This window comes from Cryptotermes secundus, unplaced genomic scaffold (assembly GCF_002891405.2).
Source record: "Cryptotermes secundus unplaced genomic scaffold, Csec_1.0 scaffold896, whole genome shotgun sequence".
Classification (NCBI taxonomy): domain Eukaryota; kingdom Metazoa; phylum Arthropoda; class Insecta; order Blattodea; family Kalotermitidae; genus Cryptotermes; species Cryptotermes secundus.
The window spans coordinates 379240-404328 of record NW_019738361.1 but is presented as its reverse complement, the minus strand read 5'-3'; the positions used below and the strand labels follow the sequence as shown (position 1 = coordinate 404328).

The following is a 25089-nucleotide window of genomic DNA, read 5'->3' as shown; positions in this document are numbered from 1 at the left end:
ACATGTTCTGTAAATTTACATCTGCTGTTCTTTCTGAAAAAATAGTCTTGCCACTTTATGAATAATTGGGATAATCAGGAATCACAATTCTGCAATCTTCAACATCACAATCTTTGTGCAAATACAGACCTACACAAATACAGAATTCAAACTTTTATTTTACAAAATAATAGAACTTGTGAACATGGCTTCATACATATTACAACTGATGTACACTTTACATGGCTTTATTACACATAAAATTACTAACATTTTACTAATGGGAACAGTGATATTTATTTGTACATGTGAGTAGAAAATATATATATATATATTTAAATCTCCATTTTTGGCAATATTAAATATTAACTATTTTGAAGTGTTGTAGAGGAATATAATTTTTCCTCCAGACTTGTTCCCAAATAAAAAAGATACAAAAGAGATATCTCTGGAATCGCGCACAAGTATTCCCAAGTAACTAAGAAGGGGAAAGTGATGGAAAAATCAGTAGAAGAAAAATAAGCCCATATAATTCTTAATATTATCACAATATAAGAGCAGTATTATGCAGCAGAGAACCCAAAACAGTGCCATCCATTACAAAATATATTTTAAGATGCTGTTAACACATGATGCTGAAATGTGGACCCTTATGAAGCTAAACAAAAGCCAAATCCAAGCAATGAATCCAATATTTTATATAAGTACAGAGGGGAAAACAAAAGAGGGGAACAGTTAGTACAAGAAATATTCAGAGATGAGATGGAACACAATTTGTTAATAGAGTTTGATGAGAAATGGTTGCATTGTTTGATCATGTAAAAAGAATGGAGACAACAAGGATATTGACAAAACTCATCAGAATTAAATATTAAAGGAAATGAATCCATGAGATGACCCAGAATATGATGGTTTATGCAGGTACTGGAACACATTATGAAGAGAAAAAGCTGGAAGAAAATCAGAAAGGAAAAACTGTGGGGGGAAAAATAGATTGCAGACATTTTGTGTATCAACCCATATAAAATGGAAAGAATGCTAAAAAGAAAATACACAACAAAATGAGATCTATATATACAGTAAAGTAAATGTGACTGGTTTTGTCTTATAGCCAGTGAAAGCCTGTAGTTCTCATCCTGTTATATCTGTTCCACACACTGCATTAATCTTCCTGTAATATGTTGGGTTTGAGGTTCTTACAGCAGTGACTGCAATAATCTTGAATTGTAAAGAATACACTCCATTACAACCCACATAATCATACTTCCCCCCCCCCCAGGATAGTTCATTAATGCTTGTATACTGAAATAATTTTATGATCTGAAAACCTCAAATCTTACAATGTTATGATCTAATCATGCAGACATTATTTTTATGACAAAGATATATATTATTGAGGGTGAAAATTTGTGTAGCAGCAGCATGACCCTCCCTGCCAGTCAATTAAATTGCTAGTATGTCACTACATAACCAAGATTAACCTGTCTGCATGCCAAAATTAAACCAGGGCAAGAGCTGAAAATAATTCCCTGCTCAGAAAGTGAATCCACACACCTATTTAACATATAACACAGATTAATAGTTCATCATTTCTGACATTAAAAGTTACTAAAGTAACTTTACTGATTTATTGAGACTTCAGCCTATTCTTTTTGTTGAAGCGCAAGCTAATTTAAGTTGTCTCACTTATGACACGAATCAGCATTTTGTAGTCGCCAACATTAAGCATGTGCTGATGTGAACTCACTTCCTCCATAAGTCGAATGGACACTTCTGAATGGTGTATATCTAGTCAGTACACAAAATGAGAAAAGTCCCTTTTCTGATAAAATGAATTACTTACTCCAAAGGGTAAATTTTGTTTAACATTCATGTGTATTATGTTGCATTCAGGATTCTACTATTGCATACAGAATTCACTGTGAGAACTTAAATGTTTAGATTAGTAAGCTTGTCCCTCACATAATGCATATTATAAAGAAATATTATACATTATTATGTCCAATGAAAGAAATATATTAAAATTGATTTTATCCAGTTCATCAAACCAAACAACACCACATCAAATCACAATACCTGTCACCCACATAGAAAATAACTGCTGTGTTCAAAGATTGGGAGTAATTCTCTCTCGCTGTGCTGACGTAGCTTCAGACATCTGTTGTCCAGTCATGCAGTTACTACAAAATAGTTCAGGCTTCCAGTCCTTTTCCCCACCCCTTGAGAAACTACATTCTTGGGCCCATCCATTTGTTTTATAAATTCTGAATATTTCTAGAACAGGATTCAAACACATTACAATCCAGCCTACCACAACAATGTCATCCCCAAAGAATGGACGCACAATAAGCTAAAAAGTGCCATGTACGCATGACTCCCATGCCATACACTCACATATGGAAAAAGTATGGAATACTCTAAATAGCATGGAGCATGACATATTAAAATGTCTTATACTGCATTTGTATTGTGTGTTTCAAGTAACATGAAAATTGGCACAGCAGTATAATTATTTGTTACTGCTATGAATATCTTCCACCTGAACACTATCATAAATTCTTGGAGTCCTTATTTATCCATTCTTCTCTCTTGTTTAATGTTGCTACAGGTGGCTAACTTTTCTTGTACTAAATTACATGGCATAACATCACAGATGACAGTACAAGTATTCTTCACAGTCACTGCCGTGAGACCCTCAGATCCAACATTAATTTAGTCTTTTAATTTTGCACTTGTCTTATCACATCCCACACTTGGAATTTTCAACTTTTAAGCTCTGCACAAAAGTCTACAATACTATACACATAAAAAACATATCCTGTTAGCTGCTGTATTTAAATGTATGTAGATAACCACATACACTGTTTTTCACTGTCTCTGAATTTTGACATTTGGGTATCAAAACTGGTTACACGAAACAAAGTCTTGATGCTGTCACTTCCCAGAACACTTCAGTCACCATTTATAGATCTCAGTTTTCTGATAATTCTAGTGTCAGAATGTATATGCGGTACCCCATGTAAAATAGTACAGGTATTCTGACACACAATCTTGTTTTGAAAAATCAATAATGAAATTGCATTCAGTACATAGTTTTGCATGTTAACATAATTTTTTGTGTAGATAAGATACAGCATACTACTTTGGGCAAAATAATTTTACATAGAAAAACCAGAAAAAATCACATCTTTAATTCGGTTTTAAATATTGACCATGTTAGAAAATGCACCCAGCTCTCATGCTTATTATAAGAAATTCCTTACGGTAAATCCAGGGTTGATATTTACATAACACAGTTTTGTATATCAAACATTTTTCCCAAACAGGAGCACCACCATTTAAAAAATGTTACTCCCCAGCATACAGTATATTCAGTAGTAGTTGTACATTAAAATATGATTAAGTCCACAAATATATGTAGACACTTTCTCAAAACTGCTGGATCTTTGTTCTCCATCCCTACTCAAGAAACTTAAAAAACAAATCATCACTGGCATTGAACAGTGATGGGTAAATTTTCTGGAGATCATAAAGATATTACATGAATATACCTAGATGGTCAAAGCTGACCCCAGAATTTGTATGAATATGTAAATTTACTCCCATTAAATGTTATCACGTTCTTTGTTACATCCAAATATGCAGTATTGTGGTACAGTCCTCTGGCAGATTCAAATGAGGCAGGAGCCAGTGCCAAGGTTAATTAACAGCAGGCTTTGTTTGGTCAGTGTTGTGGGCAGATAACAGTGACAGAGCTGTGGAAAGACGTTATCAGATTATAAAATTTGGTCGTTCATTATTGCGAAGTTTTAAATTATGGTTATCTAGGTTATGACACCGTATTGTCTGGTAGGTGGTTATCAGTGTTTGACAGGAATCTGGTGCTTCTATCATCAGGGTAGAAGTGAAAAAAAAAATACATTTCTGTACAGACTGGTTAAACACATCCCTGTTCATTTATTGATGCAAGTTAGATGCAGAAATTCAATGTGGACCTGAAATGACCAAGTTTATTCACTCTTGAGGCAAAACACATTGTAACATGACTGTTGTTTGTCGATAAACATTATTAAATTTTTTTGTTCATCTGACACATCTCATTTCATATCCTTTCTGCATGTTTCTGGAAGTTAATGCACTTAAGTGTAACAGCAAAGTCTACGGGAACTATGATTTTGATAGTGATAGTGCGTAGACCCTGGTCTGAATATTTTCCACTATCCCTCACTGATCACCATACTCTCCAACCAAACAGGCAGTATAATAAATACACCCAACACACACACGCAAAGCAAGAAACGAAGTCAGGTTTCTTAAAATCTAATCTACAAATGCATTTCTTTCCATAATCCTTTTATTTACACTGGGAACAAGCCTGTATAGTCACTTGAAAATGTTATAATCACATTTTGTCTGATGAAAACAAACGACTTCCAATCACCAGATTTCTGCTGATGAGAAGAAAAAATGGTATATCAACATTTAAGAATGTAATACACAAATCATGAAGTTATAACAAATAATGTCTTTTATATAGAAAATGGTATGCACCACAGTGCGTCCAACCACAATACGGCTTCCAGAGTTCAGAACATGGGAGGGCTGTGCCAATTTTGTAGCTGATCATCTCAATTATAAGCCACTTGAGAAACCTCAACTGCTGGTAAGTGATAATTTTTTTCACTTATAAAAAATAAATCATATCACCTCATTACTTGATCCAATGCACATTTCCTCTGCAATGTCTAATCACGATTCTGTTGATCTCGAAGGAACCAGGCATTTTATTAGATCGTACTGACATATTTAAAACAAAAATACTGACTGCAGATGGATACTATATACTACTAATAAAAGGAATGTCAACATTTTTCTTCAAAAATATACAATATCCTACTGGGTTACTTCTTGGCAATTGGGTTGGACTCATTTTAAAGCTGAACTACTACCTGTAAACATATCTTGGTTCTACAGTACTGACAATAGGTACGGTAGATGGTAACACTGACAGCAGGTGGAAGGGCTCAAACCTACTTGCGTCTGGAACGTGTCTTCGTCTTGGTTTGCTTGGCTCGTCGGTCAGCGCAGGCACGAACATTGTTTAGCAGATACCGAAACTGCAAGATCTGCATAGCGGTGACACTCGGATCGGAGCAACATTCAAGCCAACGAAGGAATTTCTCACCATGGCTGACTGCCTCAGCTGCCGTTGCTGGCGGTTCATCCTCATCCTCGTCGTCATCGGAGTCCTCTGTTTTTCCTGGGGGTTTTACGTTGTTATTGTCCTTCGCATTCAACAGTACACTATCCAGGGTCGATCGGGCATTAGTATTAGCATTGTTAGCAAGTGGTATCAGGAGACCATTGGCTTTCTGGAGTCCCGGGGCCAGAATTTCACTGTTTACCTTCTTCTCTACCTGCTGGAGGGGATCAGGATACTGTGAGAAACCATGACGCTTGTACCATCGCCAGAACCAACTGCCATCGGCCACGCCGTTCTTGTTGAGATCGGTAGCAGCCCCTTTGTTGTCCAACAATTGGCCAGCACTCATAGACAGGCCCACTTGCTGCTGTTTTACCCAGTACCACAAAGCCTCGTCGAGTTCGGGTTGAGGTTTCAGTTGTGGCTGTGCCGTTTTCGTGTGGTTCACTTCTGCCTCCGGGCGCGCTCTCTTCCGGTCAGATGGGCCGCCGTCAGTGACGTCGTCTCCTCCACCTCCCACTCTTGCCTCGCCTGCCCCCACGCTTTTGATATTGTCTTTGTTGTTGTCGGGATCCTCCACGGAGTGCTGTGATTCTGGGGTACCGCAAGAACGAGCGACGTTCCGGAGCTTATCTTCACTCTTGCACCAACCCCGCAACGTCGACTCTGGCACCCCGATATCGCGGGCCACGGACGCCTTTGATTCCCCATTATGCACCCGCTGAATGGCATCCAGTTTTTCTCTCACAGACAGTTGTCGAATTGGCCTCTTCACGGGGACCATGCCCTTCGCGGCCATCGTGGGGTCGATCACCACCTCTTGGAGAAATAACTTTCTCCGTATAACTTTTTCCTTTAAAAAATATTATCTCGTTTGTTCTTGTATGGTAGTTGTATGAGTTGATTCACAAATACAGCAGATAATTCGATGGCTCCACCCACTGTTTCGTATTGGCGCGAAACAACGACCAATCAGAGCACTTTTTACCACGCACACTTTCACTCGTAATGTAAAGTTATTAAAAACTTCCCGGCGCGGCGAAAACAAAAGTTTGAAAAGTTGAGTTGCGCGAGGAACGACTTGCTCGCGACTGTGACTGAATGTAGAAGGGAAGTAAAGCTGCACGCGGTCAGTTTGGGGAGTGCTTCGAGAAGGAAAGACAGGCAGGAAGGAAAGGGAAGGTCCTTTGTCCGATCAATAACCCCCCTAACCCACCACCACCACCACTAGCTTGCTTGCCTGTTGTGTGTGTGTACCGTGGGTCGCACGGCTGGTTCTGGCCAGGCAGGCAGGCAGGCAGGCCTGCATGGGTTGGGTGGACATCACTGCCCGCCCGCGGCCAGAGGGATGCAACCGCGAGAAGGGACGCGGGGAGAAAGGAAGGCGCGGTGAAGCGGGCCCGTTACCAAGCAACGTGTGGGGAGGGGAAGATGGCAGCTGCCTATGTGCACTGTGCATGCCCACGCTATTAGGGGGTGAGGTGAGGACAACTTGTTTTTTTTTTGTCCTATCTCGGTCTCTATTCCCAATATGGAACTTTGACATAGCCTACTTGTAACCCATTTCACTGATTAATTCCTCTGTGAATTTCAGTCGCCCAACATTTTGCATAAAAGTTACGAGGTCCATTGCGGAGGGGCTCTACTTTTGTTATGAAACCATATTTACGTTGTGATGCCTCCTGGCGCACGCTCAGTAACCACGTTTTCGTCTGAACTGACTGCACAATATATTACTCAGTAGCTTGTTAAGCGAGGGAGTACCACTTTTATTATAAAATCATATTTACAACCTAATTCAATTTGCTCTCACGTCATCAACTTGAGAATTCTACATATCGCCTGGTTCAGTGGCGCACTATCACGACACCGAACTGCCCGTGCACACGCGGTCTACAGTGAATCATATTTACATTCTCATTCACGCCACATCAGCGCCTGCTTCACGTTTATCTGTCTAATTTTCACGTCCGCGAGTTGAACCCGGCTGGAAGTAGTAGTTCCTTCTAATTCATTGCAGCACATGTCTGACGTCACACGGGCCACGGTGCCATTTCCATCCGAGAGACAGCTGTATTCATTGAACACGTTATTTTAACGACACTGTAATGCTTGCTACCATTCATTCCAGAACCTTTTGTCTTCTCGTTTGCTGTCCAAAAATATAAAAATTATAATATTCAAAACTATAATTTTTCCCGTGGTTCTGTATCCGTGTGAAACTTGATCTCTGACATTAAGGGAGGAACATAGACTGAGGGCATTTGAGAATAAGGTGCTGAGGAGAATATTTAGACAAGATGAAGTGACGGGAGGTTGGAGAAAACTGCATAATGAGGAGCTTCATAACTTGTACTCTTCTCCAAGTATAATTAGAATGATCAAGTCAAGGAGGATGAGGTGCACAGGGCATGTAGCACGAATGGGGAAGAAGAGGAATGCATGTAGGATATTGGTGAGAAAGCCAGAAGGAAAGAGACCACTGGAAAGACCAAGGCGTAGGTGGGTCGACAATATTAAAATGGATCTTAGAGAGATGGGATAGTATGGATTGGATTGATCTGGCTCAGGAGAGGGGCCAGTGGAGGGTTCTTGTGAACACGGTAATGAACCTTCGGGTTCCATAAAATGCTGGGAAATTCTTGAGTAGCTGCACAACTGGTACCTTCTTAAGAAGTGCTCAGCCCCGCAAGTATCAAATTAGGATAATTGTGTAGCGTCGAAACGGATGTCACGGGAAGGGGAACGCAGTCCCGAAACGATGAAGGCTTTGATGATGATGGATTTTCTGGTGGGACGGAGGAAAAGCATAGAAGGACACGGGATAGCCATTTCCTCTGTCGAGATTAAATCCCCGCATTTCCGGAGCACAGGACATGGATCCGCGGTGAGATTACATCTGTGTCCAATGGAGTATCATAATTTATACGAATATTATACGTTATATTTAGTGGTTCGCTGTCATTAGAAGATCTGTAGTACATGGCGTTGACTAGGTTGTTTACAGTGCCATGGTTTGTTTGGAATACAACCATACAAAAAAACAACGAACTCCGTGGCTTTAGTCCGCGAGCGAACTATACCGACCGAGCCACACACACTTTTTTTATCTCCCGTCTTTGTTTTCTCCTTCCTGTCTACCAAATGTGTCTCTCTAACTCCCTGTCTTTACATCTGTCTGTATACGAGTTATTCTGTAAGGTCTGTAGCTAGGCAATAGCTCGGTAAACGCACTTCCTAGGTAACACAGTCAACTATAGAACTTCGGTTTCTAGGGTTTTGATACGTGCAGTGTAACTTTAACTGATAAAAGCCGATATACATGATAACGAACTTCCAACAGAGTAACAGAGAAGAAGGCGATAACTCTACTGTTGAAGGTGATCTCCATACGATGCGACCAGAACCTACCTCAGGGAGAGGACTGTCCAACAGAAGACAAAATGCGACAGGACACAAAAATCCTTAGTTTATGTGATGTCATCATTGTTCGCAGTTACGAAGTCTTATAGTCACAGTAAGACTGTGTTACAGCTAATTGTAGTTCCGCCTGGTGAATATCCAGTAAATCGATTCATCTAATTCGGAACCCAGTAATTACATGTCGCGATACCAGGATAAGTGGCATTGCTTAATTCGTTAAGCTACACGCCATGAAGGCGTATGGGGGAGGAGCAGTATAGCTCCACCGTTCTTGACTCGGAAGTAGAACTAGGTGACTGGTCAGTGTGAAACCCCTGCCGCTTTTCCCCAGTACTTATTGGTAGGAAGCTGGGTGGAGCCTATAATCAGCCTGGACGTTATGGAGAAGAGAAAAATCTTGCCAGAAATCGAATCCCGGGCGTCCAGTCCGTATCCCATCACTATACTGACTGAGCTATCCCGGCTATATACACGGCCAGACAAATAGATGAAGAGACGGGTCCATCTCCCTTTCTGTCTATATGTGACACAAAATAATGTTGGCTAATGTATTGAACAATATTAGAATGGATCTTAGAGAAATAGGATGGGATGGTATGGATTGGATAGATTTGGCTCAGGATAGGGACCAGTGAATGGCTCTTGTGAACAATGAACCTTCGGGTTCCATAAAATGCTTGGAAATTCTTGAGTAGCTGCAGAATTGGCGGCTCCTCCAGAAGGGCTCAGCTCCATGAGAGAGTAAGTAAGAGTAATGTATTGAACAGAACGATAAGAGCCAGATACCGTCAACGTAATTTTAAGCATAAAGAATCAAAGTTTATGGAGAGCAGATGGTGATGATTTGTTTCGACTTTGAGGCAATTTTGTTGGCCATGCAGTGATCGCTAGATGTCACGATGGTCCTGTCCCTTTAAAGCAAAATGGTCTTTATATATGTATATGTACCATCTCCTGCTTAACATTCAAAAATCTGAATTTTGCCCACAAAACATATTAATGGATTTTCGTGTTATTCTTGGAGTAAACAGTGACTGTATCCCGAAACAGTATTGAGCGATTAATCTTTATATTTTAGACGCAGTTTTCCGTGGGATAAGAAAACTATTCTTTTTAATGTCATTTAGTCATATTTCAATATTAAAAAGGGATGATAGTGTATTTCATTAAAATTAATTCACATGAAGGTCGTAGCCATCGGATTTACCGCGGGCAGAAAATTTGCACGTGTCAGTATCAACACAACAGCTGCTGCCTTCGACTGAAACAACACATCACCAGTCCCTCGGAAGGAAAACACAAGCACAGTCATGTTTGCTCACGGCAAAAGGAAAACAAACTTCGATTATTGGCATTCAAAACAAATCTGCAAGTATATGGGCATTGCGTGTCTTGTGTTAACTAGTCACTCGATGGAACGCAGTTCCTGGTATGTGCATGAAACGTTGTGCCCAAGATACTAGAAAGCATAACTTNCCCCCCCCACGTTTGCTAAACATAACAACGAAATGTTTCACATAGATCCATGAGAGAGCGACCGCCTCTGTGGTCTAGTGGTCAGTGTTACTGTCTACAGATCCAGAGGTCCCGGGTTCGATTTCAGGCGCTACAAGATTTTCTGGAACGAGGTCCACTCAGTGCTGTGGGGATAATTGAGGAGCTATTTCAAGGAAATAGCGAATCCGTTCTAGAAAACCGAGATTAACGGCCGTGGGGATCCGTTGCGCTGACCACGCGACACCCTCTATCCGCTAAAGTTGGCACTAACTTCGCCGACAAGCGGCGGTCGGTCGGTCGGTATAGTTCGCTTGCGGACTACAGGCCACGGAGTTCTATGACAGAGCAATTCCCGTTGTGACGCTACTGGTTTACAATCGGTAGACGCATAGTTCGAATCTTGGCCGAGACAAGGGCTAATCAGGTCTGATATTTTTCGTGATTTCCTTAAGTCCCTACAGGCAAATGTTGAGTTCCTGTCTTAGATGACTTCCGTCCACGTCCATTCAAATTCATTATGCCCTCATCTGGCGCTGTATAATCTTACCGACAACATCGCTAAATAGACTACACAAATGAATGTATACGTCATATCACGTGTGAGAATTACGTTTCATTACGCCCTGTTTAATTTGTTAAAGCCGTAAAATGGATATAATATACTGCTTTTCTTTAACTAATAACTCGTCATAATTGTTTTCCCTTAATTTGTCTCTCTGTACAGTAAAATTATAATGGCGCTGCGTGAGATTATTACGTCGGACAAGCTAGTTGTAGGCAAGTGGATCTGCCAACAGTAGTCTGTTGTCAGGTGCCGCCATTTTTATGAAGAATGCTTACGTAATAGAGCTTCTAGAAAATCGTTTCTTTTTTCAGTAACGAAAGTAAAGTTATTCCTGTAACAGGCCGTGGAGGCCCATAGGGTTGTGAGACGTCGAGGCTCCCACGTTTTATAGACAATCGGCTCACAGATGGCGGTGAGGTCAGCGTTACGCGCTGGCCGTCTTAACCCCCAGGAAGTTTCCCGGTACTCATTTCTGTTAGAGGCTGAGTCGACCCCAGGGCCATAATGCGGCTGGAAGAATTTGGTAAATTGAAGAAATCCAATAATCTCATCGGGAATCGAACCCGCGACATTCCGGCTTGTAGCTTAGTCGGAGTTATGATTGATTGACGCTATGGTATTCGAAGCGTATCCCTTAGTACACAGATGCAGTTATAGGTACATAAGAACCGTGAAGTTAGATGAGAAGGAGGTTCTGTCATTAGTGCGCACCAGTTTCACTTCTGCATCGGTAGACAAGTGTGCATTCGAGTGCGTGCTCCCAGTGTCACGGTCTCCAAAGCGTCTAGACGGTCTAGACCAGCACAGCCTCATCCAGCCTCCTATCCAATAGGTTCCAGAATTCTACCTCCGGAGTAAAGGGCCTGAGCATGAAGCCGAATTATCACCTTGTAACACCGAGGTTAATATTACGTGGAATTGCACCGCCGGGATAGCTCAGTCGGTATAGCGACTGGCTACGGGCTGGACGACCGAGAGGTCGGAGTTCGAGTCCTGGTAGGATCAAGAATTTTCATTTCTCCATGTCTTCCAGACCGGCTGTGGGCTCCACCCAACCTCCTATAGAGGGTACCGGGGGGGGGCTCTTTCCCGGGGGTAAAGCGGCCGAGCCGTGAAGCTGGCTACTCACCTGACCCTAGTGGATCTATACATCCACTCCCCCATACGTCTTCATGGCGCAGTGCTTCATGAGTTAAGCACAGGGACAGCTTTACCTTTACCTTACCTCCCGATATGTCTGCTTGCGAGGTAATGAATTACGCAACAAATTTAAATTGGGCACCGTAAGAAAACATTGCCGATTTTAATGGGTCCCCGATCATAAAAATGAGCCGGGATAGCTCAGTCGCTGTAGTGAATGGGTAAGGACTTGAAGGCCGGATTCGATTCCCAGCAGGAGCAACACATTTTTATGTTTTCCACAGCGTCCGAACCTGCTTGGGGGCCTACCCAATCTCTTATCCAATGGGGAGCGGGGGCTAAACCAGCCGGGACGTGAAAGCAACCGCTCACATTCATCTAATGCCGACATTAAGAATGGTGGAGCTATACCTCCGCTGCTCCTTACGTCTTCATGGCGTGGTGCTTACTGAAGCAGAGGAAGATCACCGTTTTGCGTTTACCCCTATCCTAAAGCAGTTCGGAAACCTTGAAATGGAGGAAACGTGAATTAATGAGAATAAAGCACATTACGTAATAACCTGCGGAAGGGAGCATAGGAAACAGATCACACGTGCCAACTGCACGTCGCGCCCATTTAAAGGCACGGCCTTGGGACGGAAAGCGAAACAGTCGAAGGTCGCAACTCCACTTCCTACAAATGAAGTTCTGTGCGTTGTTTTCGTGTTCAAAATGCAGCGATTCTGGGGCGTTCGAATGGCAGGCAGTCTGCGAAACAAAGCTTTTAGCTTGTAGCGAATCGGTAATTACGTGCTTCTAAGGAACCCATGAAACAGCAGTGGAGCCTGGATAGTACAGTCTGTATAGCGACTGGCTACGGGTTGCAAGGCCGAGGGGTCGGAGATCGAATCCCGGTAGGGGCAAGATTTTTCTCCTTTCCACTTCTTCCAGACCGATTGTGGGGATCACCCAGCCTCCTATCCAATGAGTACATGGGATTCTTTCCTCGGGGGTAAAGCGGCCGAGGCGTTAAGCTGGCCACTCACCTCGAGTTAGTTCCGAGGTGAAGAATACGTGAATCTATACATCCACTCCCCCATATGCCTTCATGGCGTAGTGCTTAATCAGTGACGCATAATGACAGATTTACCTTTCACCCTGAAACAATATTAATGCTTTTTTTCTTTCGGTCGCTCTTTCATCCCATTTAGGGCTCTGGCCTCTTATTCAGTTCTGTAATCATTTTTCACAAACGGTATGGCTCCTTGGACGAGTGATCAGCCCATCGCAAGGCCGCTACCTACACACAGGACAATGCATACACACAATAAACATATACACCAAACGTCCATGCCCTAATTGGGATTCGAACCCACGATCCCAGCGTCCGAGCGAGCGAAGGCAGTTCATGCCTCAGACCGCGCGGCTACTGTGACCGGCGATTAAGGCTCACTGTGTCTTATATGATCTCAGGTTTTCAGGGCGATGAAAAATTTTCAGTCTTCTGGTTTATGACACGAATGCAGTCTGGCAAATGGATGCCAGTGTTTCGGAGGAATATACTGCTTCTATCTTTAGTGTAACTTCTGTTTTGCTATATACTTGCAAGAACGCACTGTGTCAGAATCAAGGAAACTGCAGTCTGTACACTCACCCCCACGAAAACCTCAAACTTGATTTTACTTGTTCAGAAATATTAACAAACCGACTAAAATACAAAATTCCATTATACCTGGTTCTGCCCCTAGCGACAGGTGCGTGAATTATTGTGGGAACTGCAGTCTCGCTGGGGCCTGATGCAGTGGTGGACAGCCACGTGTTGGCGAGACGCGGTAGTCAGTTGGGAGTTCAGTTCTGCCATTTTGTTCCTGGGTGTGCTCTGGCAGCTTGACCTTGTGACTGCACATACAGCCGTCTCAGTCTCAAATAAGTTCTGACAACAGCGCTACATTCTTCCGCCCTCGCTGGGGAATGCTATGCGACACGCAGGCGTGACTAAATGTCATCAACTCCCTGCAGCACCCTGTCTATTATGCAATGTTCATCGCAACGAATCCCCACGGCCGTTAATCTCGGTTTTCTAGACCGGAGCCCCCATTTCCTTGGAATAGCTCCTCAGTTATCATCACGAGGCTGAGTGGACCCCGTTCCAGACCCACTACTTCTCACAATATCTGGTAGCGCCTGCAATCGAACCCGGGGCCTCTGGATCTTTAGCCAGGAACTCTGACCACTAGACAACAGAGGCGGTCAAACAAATAAATAAATAAGACGACGTTACATAGTTCATATTCGCTCTAATACATAAAACCTATAGTCCGTTAAGCGATACTGCGTATTGTTACGATGAGCCTGGGTTGTTGAAGACAAATGTGAACGAGCTTTTTATCTGTTTACCGTCTACCCAAAGCTGCGACCGACAGTAGCTTCTCCCATCTGCCAACAGCTGGGGTTCCCACAGCGACGGTGAACACTTTCATCTGACCGGATTGTACGTCATTCTTTCGTGGCTTGTAAAACTGCGGGGTTCCACTTTCGATACGACGTATGTAACAAGGATGGCCAAAATATGATATCCAGGGACCAGGGTCGGTATTTCTGGCAAACTTGACTTTATACGTTGATAGGTTACTGAGCCGGTAAACATATTTGCCTAGTTTTATGAAATCCAGGAGTTCGTTATCGTGTTTACAGAACCCGTCCTTTTGGACATTACCAGAGAAAATCAGTAATGGACGTAATAGATTTTCTATATGTATCACTAGGTAGCAGCACAGTCCAGCTTCATGACAGTCTAGGTAGCAGACGCGCATGCGCATGTTCGGAGGTTGGTTTCAGTAGTCAAAATGGTGACCGTGATTGAGAAGTGTACTGCCGAACAGTGGCATTCGCTTTGTTGTTTTTTTTGTTTGTTTGTTTTTGTTTTTGGTCAAAAGAATTCAGTGCAAAGGATGTCCATAAATGAATATTTCCTGTTTACGGTGCAAATTGTTCACAGCTGGGTCGAGAAATTCTCTCAAGGACGAAGAGGTTGAAACTGGGGTGCGGAAGTGGCTGACACGGCAGTATAAAGACTTCTGTGCTGAGATTTCGACGTACTGGTAAAGCGGTGTGCAGTTTAAAAAACGTAATTTCAAATAGCGTAACAATGTTGGATTTAATGTTCTCACAGTGGTAATTAGGAACAGTAGGCTATCTTCCGGAATGTGACACAGTGTAGTCCGGTAGTTCACGGACGTTTCGGAGGAACACACTGCCTTCATCTTCAAGGTCTAAGACTAAGCTCTGCTTGCCGATTGCTTCTAATTGGTTATTTGCTTAGATTTCTCTTTGACCCTGAAGACGGAGGCAGTGCGTTTCACCGAAACGTTGATGACCTACCGGACTATATCCAAGAAGGTAGTACTCAGTGTAACTAGTGCATGATTCTGCGCCGAAACAAATTTGTGGAACATTTTTTCTTTCCATGCACTGACAGTGTGGATACTTTACCTGGAACAGACTGTCCTTCAGTACCGTAACTGAAAGTCTGAAGTTCCTTATCGGGCCTGTACTTTTATTTAGGGAATGAAAGGTATTTTGATGCAGTTTACAGCCACTTGAAGAAGTTAGTTCTCGTCGTGTGATGGGTACAGCGCAGCTGTAAGCTCATATGCTTTTCCGATAGATCTATCATAGCTATGGGACTCTGTCGTTCTGTTGAGCAAGTTGGTTCAGGAGGTAGGCCTTCTGACTTGTATTCAGAAGGAAACTGGTTTGAATCTCGGAAATAACACCGGATATCTTGAGTTTTTTGTGGATTTCCTTAGTTCCTCCAGAAAAATGGCTGAATGGTACCTAAAATTTGGTCACTACCACTTCTTTCCAGTCGTCCTATCATTCGACACTGTATTTTGTCTGATTTGAGGAGCTACTCGAATGGAAGAGCAGCGGCTCCGGTCTAGAAAACCGAGATTAACGGCCATGGGAACCCGTTGCGCTTACCACGCGACACCCTCTATCCGCTGAAGTTGGCACTAACAAGTGGCGGTCGCTCATTCGGTATAGTTCGCTTGCGGACTAAAACCACGGAATTTGTTATTTTTGTTGTTTGTATAACCCATCTCGACAGCAAGCGGCTGTCTCTCGGTCGGTATAGTTCGTTTACGGACTAAAGCCACGGAGTTGTTGTTTTATAACCCATCTCAAATATCGCCCCTTAACGGGTTTTCGTTGTCATTTCTAGGATTTCATTTCCTGTATCGGTATCTTTGCCGATTTTAAAGTTTCCCCATAAACCTACATGCTTTAGGATTTCCCCTAGGAACACCATTTCCGTCTGTTTGAAGTTCATAGATTATTTAACAACATTGTAAAGACTGCTGAAGTTATCACAGAATGAGTTGTGAGGATGTTTATGTACGGCGACATGGAAAGTAAAGGATGGAAACGGCACCTATTTCAGTGGGTACCCCAGTCTCTTTCCCTGGGGTTGCAGCAGCTGGACGCGAAGCTGATCGTTCACCTCTATGTATAGTTGAGTCGCCGAAAGAATCCTCACGGGTGGTGGGAGGGAGCGCCTGTTCCCCCACTCTACTATCCTGTCCTTCCTGCGCGTGTAGACGGACTAACCCAGCCAAGAGGAGAGGAAGAGCAGAAGCAGATGAAGGGATGGCAGAAGGAGTGGGGGGTGATCTGTGAGAATTCTTTCCACGACTTCATTATAGTTCCGATGTTAAGTGGGGCGCTGCACCCCCTCACCAGGAGCCTGGATAGCGCAGTCGCTATAGCAACTGGCTACTTTCTGGACGGCCGAGGGTGTGGAGTTCGAGTCCAGATAGGAGCGAGATTTTTGTCTTTTTCACGTCATCCAGACCGGTTCTAGGGCCCACCCAATGGGTACCGGTGGCTCTTCCTCAGGTGGTAATATGACAGGGTCGTGAAGCTGACCACTCACCTTCAACCACTGTTGACCCCAAAAATAAGTGGATCTATACATCCACCCCCGTACGTCTTCACGGCGTAGTGCTTAATTAGTTAAGAACACGGACAGCTTTACCTTACCTCTCTCCATAACGTCTTCATGGCATGGTACTTAATTAACTATACAGGACACATCTTTTACCTGCCAAACTTATTTTCATGTTCGTTTATTTACTGATAGTCTATCCCTAACTTTTGTAATAAACGTATTGGTCAGCGGCCCTAAAACATAGGACGTCGTTTGTTTCTAGAGAGTCATCTGTTATTTGTACTTGCACCATGGATATGCTCCGTATTTACTGACTCTACGACAAATTTTGCCAGAAGCTTGTTGAAGCAGCAGAACGCCAGACAGTGCTCATCACGAACATGTCACGCGTGCGTGCGTGGCCGGCGTGGATATTGGGGTCCAGTTCACTCGATAGCAGTGAGAACCGGACGGCGTGTTTGATTTTGCGCGCATGTTGCGTTGCAGGTAGCCGAGTTAACAGGAGTGGTGGGACTTGTAATTAAGCCGTCTGTGCTACCCTAGTTTAACAGGAAATCAATGCTTGTAACAAGCATGGGTTATAGTCCGGGTGCTGTGGCTTCGAAACCCTCCCAGAACATTCTGCACTGTGGCTTATCCTACTGTAAGAAAAGATTTACACGCCTCTAACGAGTTTCAACTTCGAACGACACGACTTACGTGACGTCACATTATAGTGTTCACATTCTTTCTTCAAAGATTCTTAAAGTTGTCCCTGCGCTTAACTAATTAAGCACTATGCCATGAAGACGTATGGGGGAGTGGATGTATAGATCCACATTTTCCTGACCGCTGCAATAGCTGGAAGTGAGTGGTCAGCTTCACGCCCCGGCCGCTTTACCCCCGGTACCCATTGGATAGGAGGTTGGGTAGACCCCAGCGCCGTTCTGGACGACGTAGAGAAGAGGAAATTCTTGACCCTACCGGGACTCGAACTCGTCCATCCTGAAACCAGTCGCTATACCGACTGTCCTATCCCAGCTCCATGTTATCCAAAAGGGCAGGGTATGTTATCGCAGGTTCGGGATTGGAACTCTGGATCTTCCGCGTGTGAGATGACGCAGAGTTCTAGTCTCTAAAGCGTGACCTTTGTGTTGATGTTATTGGCGTCATCTTGTAGTAACAAACATTTAAGAGCATTTCACGCTTGGCGCGTCGATGCTGTCCCGAAAATATGCGTCTGTGCTTGTTTAGAATAATTGTTAGGATGCAGTTCGCTTACCGAAGTTCCAAAGAAAAATTCTGAGAATTCTCTGGCACTCTAATGACTAAAAGAGAAGTCGTGGCTAAGCACTTACCGAGGTGAGGAAGTACGCGTAATGCAGGAACATAGCGTCATATTGTGAGGCTCTGTGAGTCGTGCTGTGTAGCCTATACTGCAACGTGACAACAGATAGACGTACTAATCGTTGTAAGAATTAAAGCTAAGGTAAAGTTGTCCCTGTGCTTAATTAATTAAACGCTGTGCAATTAAGACATATGGGGTAGTGGAGGTTTTTAACTTCAGCACTAAATGGAGATGAATGGTAAGCTTCACGCCCCGGTCGCTTTACCCGCCCGGGAGAAAGAGCCCCCGGTATCCATTTTATAGGAGGCTGGGTGGGCCCCAGAACCGGTCTGGGGGCTGTGAAGAAGATAAACATCTTGCCCCTACAGGGAATCGAATTCCGGCCGTTCAGTTCGTAGCCCGTCGCCTGCTGTCATTGTAAGAAGTAGCTCGTGTAATTACACTTTCATTCGTAAAATAACTGTGCAGATCCTGATGATACAGCATCGTTAAATTAATAAGTAATCACGGCTTCGCGACACCAGTTTACCTACACAAAGCTTCGCCAGATCCTGTAATACGTGCTAATGCATTCTGCGACAGGGCAGGGATAGATCTTTCGAAACGTCGTTGCTCGCAGTCACTTTGACTTCCACGCCATTCGCTTCTGATGTGTTGTAGTCGGGCACCGCAGGTGTACAAACGTTTACTCATTTTGCGATCCGCAAACAGCGCAATGAACTTATTTGATTTATGTTTTATCGCATCTGTACACCCAAAATTTGGGGCACGCGGTACCGGAGTTGGTTGAGGGGCTATGCTACAAGCCGGAAGGTCGCGGGTTCAAGTCCCGATGAGGTCATTGGATTTTTTCAATTGACCTAATCGTTTTAGCCGCACTATGGCCCTGGAGTCGACTCAGCCTCTAACAGAAATGAGTACCAGGAATCTTCCTGGGAGTAAAGGGCGGCCGGCGCGTAAGGCTGGCAGTCTCACCGCCATCTGTGAGCTGATTATCTAGAAGATGTGGGAACCTCGTCTCACAACCCTATGGGCCTTCACGGCCTCTTACAGAGATAGATTTACCTTTTTTTTTAACCATTCGACTGTATATAGGTCTGATCTAGGGTCATGCAGTAGCTTAGTCGGTTGAGGCACTGTGCTACAAGCCGGTAGGTCGCGGGTTCGGTTCCCGATGAGGTCATTGGATTTTTCAATTGAACCGCCTCTGTGGTCTCGTGGTCAGATTTCCTGGCTACAGATCCAAAGGTCCTGGGTTCGGCGCTACCAGATGTTGTGAGAAGTAGTGGGTCTGGAACGGGGTCCACTCAGCCTCGTGATGATAATTGGGGAGCTATTTCAAGGAAATAGCGGCTCCTGTCTAGACAACCGAGATTGACGGCCATGGGATCCGTTGCGCTGACCACGCGACACCCTCTATTCGCAAAAGTAGGCACTAACTTCGCCAACAAGCGGCAGTCCCTCGGTCGGTATAGTTCGCTTGCGGACTACAGGCCACGGCGTTTTTTTTATTTGCCCTAATCCTTCCAGCCGCACTATAGCCTTTTTGTCGACTCAACCCGTAGCAGAAATGAGTACCAGGAATCTTCATGGAGGAAAAGGGCGGCCGGCGCGTAAGGCTGACCTCACCGAACATGTCAGCCGACTGTCTAGAAAATGTGGAAGCCTCGACGTCTCACAACCATATGGGCCTCCACGGCCTGTTACAGGGATAGCTCTACCTTTTTTTACGTTTATAGGTCTGATCTGAACTAATGACGCATAGTTAAGTAAACCGTAAGTAAGTAAGTAAATAAGAAAATATGTATGTATAAATAAATATAGGCAGTATAGGCCTGTCTTAGATCAGAAATCTTGCAGTGCCGCAGAAATCATTTAGATAATCTTTTTTCTTATTTGTTTGAAATAATCTTTCCACGAAAAATGGGATCTTTGACAGTTTGCCATGGATTGGTGCGGCGTTCCATTTTTGCATAGCGTCAGTCGCAACATGAACTGCAGACTGGGGATCGCTGTACGTTTGATACGTCATGCAGTGTCATGATGTCTGCGCACACGTGTTCGTGTGTGTTGTACTGAAACATACACCGTATGCGTCATCATGTGACATGATATTGTGTATGTTGTCTAATTCTGAATAAAATTTAATTTGAATCTGTCAGAGCTGTACATTCACTCCCCCATACGTCTTCATGACGCACTACTTAATTAATTAAGCGCAGTGACAACTTTAGCTTAACTCTCGGTAAAAAGTAAAGCTGTCCCTTGTACTTAACTAATTAAGCACTACGCCATGAGGGAGTGGATGCATAGATCCACATTTCCTTGACCTTGGCATTAGTTGGAGTTGAGTGGTCAGCTTCACGCCCCGGCCGCTTCACCCCCGGTACCCATGGATAGGAGGCTGGGTGAGCCCCAGAGCCGGTCTGGAAGACTTGGAAAAGAAAAAATTCTTAACCCTACCGGGACTCGAACTCTGAACCCTCGGTCATCCGGCCCGTAGCCAATCGCTATACCGACTACGGTCAGCTAACTCTGTCAGTAAATGCCAAACTTCACGGCAGTCCGTTGTCTCAGCGCATTACAGACAGACACACACGGACGACGCGTAATAAGGCACGTGCTCACGTACACACGCAGTACAAGTCAAAGCGCTACTTTCACTAAAGAGAGAAGATTCGCGAAGGCTTTGTGCAGGTGGTGTCGCAGCCTAGTATTGCGCCGATATGTAACGATCCTGGCCGTGGGATTCAGGTCACGGTCAGCACCAAGCAATTGGATTTCCTTATCGAATTCTCTTGTCGTCAAGGAAGTGGCGTCTTTCTTCCTGCAGAAGGAAGCAGGTGGTTATTCAGTATTGTTTGTGATCATGGCTTCCGAGTAATTACTGTTGCCAGTATTGGTGATGCTTTCGGTTTTCTCTGCGGGCTGGGCTGGTTGGGTTCGATTCCCGGTAGGGGCAACAGATTTGTCTCTCCTTTATAGCGTCCAGACCGGCTCTAGATCCCATCAATCCCCTTAACCAGTGGGCGCAATGAGTTCTGTCCCTGGGGATAAAGCGGCATGGGTGTGAAACTCACCATTCAGCTCCATCTAGTGCCGAAGTCGTGAATGGTGGAGGTATGCCTTCACTCCCACATACGTCTTCGTGGGTCCTGAGATACTGAACTCTATTTTAAAGTGCCTTGTAGTGGGAAACGACTGCCTCTGTGGTCTAGTGGTCAGAGTTCCTGGCTACAGATCCAGAGGTCCCGGGTTCTATTCCCGGTGCTACCAGATTTTCTGAGAAATAGTGGGTCTGGAACGGGGTACACTCAGTTTCGTGAGGATAACTGAGGAGCTATTTCAAGGAAATAGGGGTTCCGGTCTAGAAAACCGAAATTAACGGCCGTGGGGATCCGTTGTGCTGACCACGCGACACCCTCTATCCGCTAAAGTTGGCACTAACTTCGCCGACAAGTGGCGGTCTCTCGGTCGGTATAGTTCGCTTGCGGACTAAAACCACGGAGTTTGTTTTATATAGTGGAAAAGATTGAGAAAAATCGATTTAAGTTATAAACAGGAACTTTTATACTACGCCCTCCCATCCTATTTCTTAGATCCATTTTAGTATTATCATCCCGTCTACACTTAGATCTTGCAAGTGATCTTTTTCATTCAAGTTTTCCTGTCGGTACTCTCTAGCGTTCCTCTTTCTTTCTTAGCCATGCTCGAAGCCCCACAGAAAGTTTATGTCCTTCGTAATATCCTTGGTTCCATTTCCGTTAGCTTCTGCAGTAAGCAGTGTTAAGAGGATGACGGCTGTTCTTGGAACTCTCGAACGTGTACTCTACTGGGATATAACGCTTCGGAGTAACATATCACCTCCATCTTCAAGGTCGAAGAATAAGCTGAACAAGAAACCAGCAGAGCTGCTCGTCATCTGCCTTCACACTAGTTTCTTGTGTTATTCTTCGACCCTGAAGATGGAGGCGACATGTTCCTTCGAAACATCAGTTGACTTTCAACGGCCTACACGGCGTTGTGTCCCAGAAGACAGAACTTTTGATAACCACCGGTGTGAGAACCTCAAATCCCACTCTACTCTCTTAGAACTGTATGAGGAAGTGTGGAGGGGCTGAGAGCAGGGGAGACGTGGAGGAAAAATACAATCTGATGTGGACCGTGGTATTTTCTCCTTCAAGTGCATTTGTAGCCTCGAATGTCTGGACAGTAAATACCCTCTGAGAAGAGAATGTTTAAAATTCGTCTGTGATCTTTGGCACGTTACAAGAGATGTGGTCAACATGTTCTGTTGGTCGGTATCAGAAATGTTTCTCTGTTTATGTCTAAGTCACAGGTATGCTTAGAATTTCTTACTCATGATTGATCCTGGTTATGTCAGCTACAAAGGTTACTGTTTGCCCTAACATAAGCGTACCATTTCTTAAAATACCTCCAAAAATGAAAAATACAGTGCGTTCAGTTAAGGAGGAAACTTCACAACACCGCTGACCCGGCCCAACATTCCTCACAGATTGCTGCTGTAACTGCTGATAGCAGAATGAGTCATTAGCGCCGTTACGGTTACAGCAGCAATCTGTGAGGAATATTGGGCCCGGTAAACGATGTTGCGAAGTTTCCTCCTTAATTGAACGCCCTGTACGTTACGTTATGTTCGCGTGCGTTCATGCTAGCACATAAGAATTGGTCTGGATTGATTTTCAGAATTGTTCAATACAACGAGACTTAAGATCTAAAACTCTGTGACGATGGTACATTAATACAGGTATTGTGTTTCTGGGCATTATCCGTGGTCCTGTTTTTATTTAATACAGGTCTGGGGATAGGGACTAGCTCTATCGATTGGGCCGAACTGAGTAGGTTTTACCTGAAAATGGAGGCAAACTCCAGTCTCCGAAACGTTATGCTTTAATATTTATACATCTATACATGTTCACTATGTTTAGAAATTAGTAAATAAATATTATGCACCGATGCATAAACTTTTTCTTCAAAACTGCGGTTTCTGTTCGAGGGCTAATTCAATTAGGGTAAATATGGTAAAGAGGTCGACAACAGTGGCCGCGCGGTCTAAGGCATGAACTGTCTTCACTCGCTCGAATACTGGGATCGTGGGTTCGAATCCAACTCAAGGCATGGATGTATGTCTGCGTTTATTCTGTGTTTGTGTAAATAGCGGCCTTGCAACGGGCTGATCTCCCATCCAAGGAGTGCTACCGACTGTCTTAGGATTAAGAAACTGAAGTGAAACAGAGCGTTTCATGGATGTTCTATGCTCCAAAGTGGGAGCAACTGAAATATATATATACAGTTAATCGTGGGATCCGTTGAGCTAATCACGCGACGCCCTCTATCCGCAAAAGTTGGCACTAACTTCTCCGAAAAGCAGCAGTCGCTCGGTCGGTATAGTTCGCTTGTGGACTAAAGGCAACAGAGGAAAATATATATATATATAGAGAGAGAGAGAGAGAGAGATCGCAAAGAGTCTGAAGACAGGATGCAATTTAATTCTGGATGCGCAAGCATGTCTGCATCACGGGTCATATGCTTCAGTCTCTCGCCAAGCGAATCTGTTGCCAAAGCAAAATGTCGCTGCGTTTTCTTTCATTTATATCCAGGCTTGCCAAATGCAACATCGATTTTATGTATATCCGTGGTTTCTTTTGTACACGCGGAAATAATCTTTGGCCTCTGCATTAAGAAGTGCACATTTGGTTGGATCAAGGTATCCGAAGCCATTTTCTAGCCTTCAGATTACCGTTTCTTTGCGTCCTTTTCTGATACTTGTTGTACTGTATGTCTATTGTGCCTGTAGGTTTGTATTCTTTGTGTTTAGTGAACGAAACCTATGTAGATTTTGATGAGTGTTACCAACTTACGCGGTTCCCTTAAACCCAGTTTCCCATAAAGTCTTAGTCTTTCCAACCGCGTTTTCTTCTCAGGAACCCTCATAACCTCTACAGTTGGTGCGGTATTGCAGTAATGCAGGTATTTTAAATTGTTTCCAGCTTCACTTCAACCCCTTAGCTAACCATGATTGAGGGAATATCATTTCAATCCTTTTGCAATAGCTGATGCATGTAGGCTGTATTAGGCCTGCGATATATATCGTGATTTCCCGCAAATAGCTACAAGCTGATGTTGGAGGTCTGGTCGCTACCTCATATTCTGGTCCCTTTATCCACTACCGAACCTTTAGGCGGTTGCAGACACTAAACAGTATGTCGTTACACAAGGAGTGAGGTTTTGCATGAAGAGAGGTTATGTTACGGCAACTAACAGCCATATTATCTAGTACAGGCGGCCAAAACCGGGCCTGTTACAACGGGGCATGCTCTCTGTTGAAGAATTGTGTTTTTAAATTTGAATTAAAATCGCTTTACACACTTACTTCCATCTTTAATGCAACTTTGTTTATAATTTCTCCTTAATTTAGAATATAATTAAAATTACTGTAGCACTAATGGGGGATAAGAGGAATGCATATAGGATATTGGTGGGAAAGCCAGAAGGAAAGAGATCACTGGGAAGACCAAGATGTAGGTGGGTGAACAATGTTAAAGTGGATCTGAGAGAGATAGGATGGGATGGTATGGATTGGATTGATCTGGCTCAGGATAGGGACCAGTGGAGGGCTCTTGTGAACACGATAATGAACCTTCGAGTTCCATAAAATGCTGGGAAATTCTTGAGTAGCTGCAGAATTGGCGGCTCCTCAAGAAGGGCTCAGCTCCATGAGCGAGTAAGTAAATTGGCCGCACCATAGCTCGAGCGGTTAGTCGTTGGCTTCCCATCGCGGCGGCCCGGGTTCTATCCCGGGTCTGGTCAAGTGGGATTTGTGGTGGACAAAGTGGCGCTGGCGTAGGTTTCCTCCGAGTACTTCGGTTTCCCCTGCCAATCTTCATTCCACCAATTGCTCCACAATCACCCTCACCTATCATCTGAGGCTGGTACAATAGGGCAGAAGTGGCCGCAGTACAACGGACTTAGTGCCACCCCACTAGCAATAAAAGAAAAGTAAG

General features: G+C 43.9%; 2 protein-coding genes and 1 long non-coding RNA gene across 5 annotated transcripts in view; 1 reads left to right on the top strand and 2 right to left on the bottom strand.

Moving 5' to 3' along the window:
• Positions 1-25089, top strand: part of LOC111870902 (dynein regulatory complex subunit 7) — a 100270-nt gene that overhangs the window by 2457 nt on the left and 72724 nt on the right. For 2 of the 3 annotated variants that reach the window (XM_023863531.2, XM_023863529.2), the window contains exon 3: positions 4517-4642. In XM_023863531.2, coding sequence (XP_023719299.1) covers positions 4517-4642 — 126 coding nt within the window. Of the gene's footprint in view, positions 1-4516; positions 4643-24021; positions 24056-25089 lie in introns of those variants that run through there. The other variant, XM_023863532.1, reaches the window with a different exon arrangement.
• LOC111870905 lies at positions 139-13673 on the bottom strand. The gene is made up of 2 exons (XR_002843951.2): positions 13519-13673; positions 139-3734 (listed from the first exon to the last, which is right to left on the bottom strand). It is a non-coding gene; the product is annotated as an uncharacterized LOC111870905 (long non-coding RNA).
• Positions 4556-6432, bottom strand: LOC111870903 (protein distal antenna). The gene has a single exon (XM_023863533.2). The coding sequence runs from the start codon at positions 5979-5981 to the stop codon at positions 5010-5012; it is 972 nt and encodes a 323-aa protein (XP_023719301.1). The 5' UTR covers positions 5982-6432; the 3' UTR covers positions 4556-5009.

Coding starts and splice junctions, on each gene's coding strand:
- LOC111870903 (XM_023863533.2), bottom strand. CDS start 5,981: ATGGCCGCGAAGGGCATGGTCCCCGTGAAGAGGCCAATTCGACAACTG.